Source organism: Gloeophyllum trabeum, assembly GCF_000344685.1.
Source record: "Gloeophyllum trabeum ATCC 11539 unplaced genomic scaffold GLOTRscaffold_00305, whole genome shotgun sequence".
NCBI lineage: Eukaryota > Fungi > Basidiomycota > Agaricomycetes > Gloeophyllales > Gloeophyllaceae > Gloeophyllum > Gloeophyllum trabeum.
Genome location: NW_006920713.1, coordinates 1 through 2,515, shown reverse-complemented (window position 1 = coordinate 2,515; position 2,515 = coordinate 1). Strand labels below are relative to the sequence as shown.

At 52.4% G+C, this 2,515-nt stretch overlaps 1 protein-coding gene across 1 annotated transcript; it reads left to right on the top strand.

The window, feature by feature from the left end:
- Positions 1–120: 120 nt before the first annotated feature.
- On the top strand, positions 121–2,500 carry GLOTRDRAFT_97354 (uncharacterized protein; the record flags this gene model as incomplete). The annotated part of the gene is made up of 1 exon (XM_007873542.1): positions 121–2,500. A coding segment is annotated over one exon (2,380 nt), but the record flags the coding sequence as incomplete, so codon positions are not given.
- Between the last annotated feature and the right edge of the window lie 15 nt (positions 2,501–2,515).

Here is a 2,515-nt window from a genome sequence, read left to right as displayed (position 1 = left end):
CATAGCGCGCGTAGTCACCGGGTGCACTTCTCGTCGACGAACTTATCAACTTCCGGAAATGGTTACAACCAGAACGCGTACGTATGCAGCTGTAGCCAGCTCACCTCGGACTCCCAACAGGCGCACACTCCTGGAGGAAGCGGCCGAGCTTGGTGCGGCCTTGGGCTCCAGCCCGAAGGACACCCCATCAGCAAATAACACCACGGTGTATTCAGGTCTCGGTGAGTTACCGATTGGATCTCAGCCCGCGGTTGATCTCGAAGCTTTTAGACCCCCAGCTCCTCCTCGATTCTCACCCGAGCACATGGAGGAAGCCACGCACCTCGAGTTAGGAGGGTTGCGCAGGTCTGGAGGGCGGGTTATTGCGCCGACAGTGCCGGTAGCCCCGACGCTCGAGCGGTCGAGCTCTTCGGAGGTCGCACACAGTCTCGCGTCAACGGAATCGTCTGGCTTGTCCAGCGTTTCGAGCGTCTCATCGGAGCCGGAAGCTTCGGATGAGGATCGGGGCACTCAAATCCCCGATCTGATTCCAGCTGACCACCCGATTGAGGTTAATTCCCCGGCTGTAATGCCGATGGGTCCAAGCTCGAGTGACCACTCGCTTGAAGACCGTGCATCCCACGCCTCAGATCATAGCGCGCACGAGGATCGAAGCACAGGTGACACAGACCGGCAAGTCATGATTGACTCCGGGCCAAAGGGCATTAAATCCGAGGATGCCCTTGTAAATGGATTTAGTGTACCTAAACGTACAGTACATAGTCGTCCTAGAACCAGTAATGGGAATTTAAATACTACTCGAAAGTATTTTGGGGACTGGTTTGAATTGTCAGAGTCAGACGAAGATACGTTCGGAGACATACCCTCGGACTGGACGCAACCCCATGACGAGCCGTCTGAGGACACCATTGACTTACGACCAGTGCTCTGGCGCCCTCCACAACCTCAGCGGGAGGGCGTGAAATCTATGGCTGTCATTGTAGAAGTTGAGCCACAATTCAATGCGGACGAATTTGAAAATACTTCTCGAATGTACTCACCGAGAGACAAGGGAAAGGGTGTTGACGCAAACGAGCGTAGCGCAGCATTCCGCGAGTTCTTACGGGATTACGAAGGCAGAAGGGACCGTCAGGCGAACCGCCCTCGGCCCAGTAGGACTTCGTCTGCGAGAAACTCACCTGCCAATTTTTTCGGATCGTCGTACCGCTCACGATCACAGATGCCGGGAGGTCGACGCTTCGGCTCAGCGTCGATGAGATCTGAGGGACACTCCAGCCCGCCGTCGTCATCTAGCTCTGAGTCATCAGACTCTGGGAATTCCAGCAGCTCCGAGTCTGATTCTAGCGAATCGGAGGATCCTGCGTCGGATAGTTCAGATGTTAGTTCAACAAATAAGACAACGGCGAGGGGATCCTCCCATGATAGTGAGAGCTCAGAATCTGAGGAATATAGTTCAGATAATAGCCAGAGCAGCGTACCTGAAGAACCGCAGCGAAAGCGAGCTCAATCGGCTAAGTCCCGTTCGAAGCGGAAGGCCAAGGATCGGGTCAAGGCCAAGGAAGCTAAGCGAATCAAGAGGGCGTTATCAGGCGTTAAGATAAAGGCTCCCTTCGTATGGGATGGGACACCAAACCTTGATCGGTTTGACCAGTGGATCTATGAAATAGAGAACTGGTGTGAGCTATCTGGGCTATCTGATGACAGAATCGTGATTAAACTTATGGTAAATTTCATGTCGGGGACAGCTAGCCGCTTCTTCATGAAGCATGTAGCTAATCACCAGCGAGACTGGACAGTTGAGCGCATTTTCGAAGCATTATTTGATTATTGCTTTCCGATTGATTATAAGCTGAAATTGCGAGAACGATTGATGGCGTCGCACCAAGGCAGCCACAACGTTCGTGACTTCGTTCGAGATATTCAGTCGTTAGCCTCCCGCTTTCCTGATATCACTGAAAGACAAATTGTTCAGATATTTTGGGAAGGGGTACATCAGTATATAAGGCTAAAATGGATCGACAAGGGGTACAGCCCAGAAGATACCAGCTTTAAGAAGCTTGTAAAATGGGCTATACGATTTGAAGCGTCCAATGAAGCACGTCGCCGCGAAGAACGGGAGTTCCGCGGGAAACCTAAGGGCCGTGAGTGGGGCCGTTTCCAAGCACGAACCAGCGGAAACGCACCTCATAAGCCGGCAGCGCAAGCTGAATCAAGTAACTCGAGCAACTCGAGCAATCGACCTTCAAGGAATGAGAAAAAGGCATATAACAATACCAACCGAGGTGACCGAAAGCCTCGCGATCGTTCAAACAAGATATCGAAAGATGAACGAGACCGTCTTCGAGCCGAAGGACGCTGCTTCTCTTGCAAGGAAGCAGGTCATGAAAGTCGGAACTGTCCCAAACGCCACGAGGCAAAAGCGCCTAGGCTCGGAGCAGGTTCCATCCGTTTTGCTGAGCTAGAGACCCTTGCTAAGCAGAAGCATGATGCGACTATCGAGGTTTCATCAGTTATC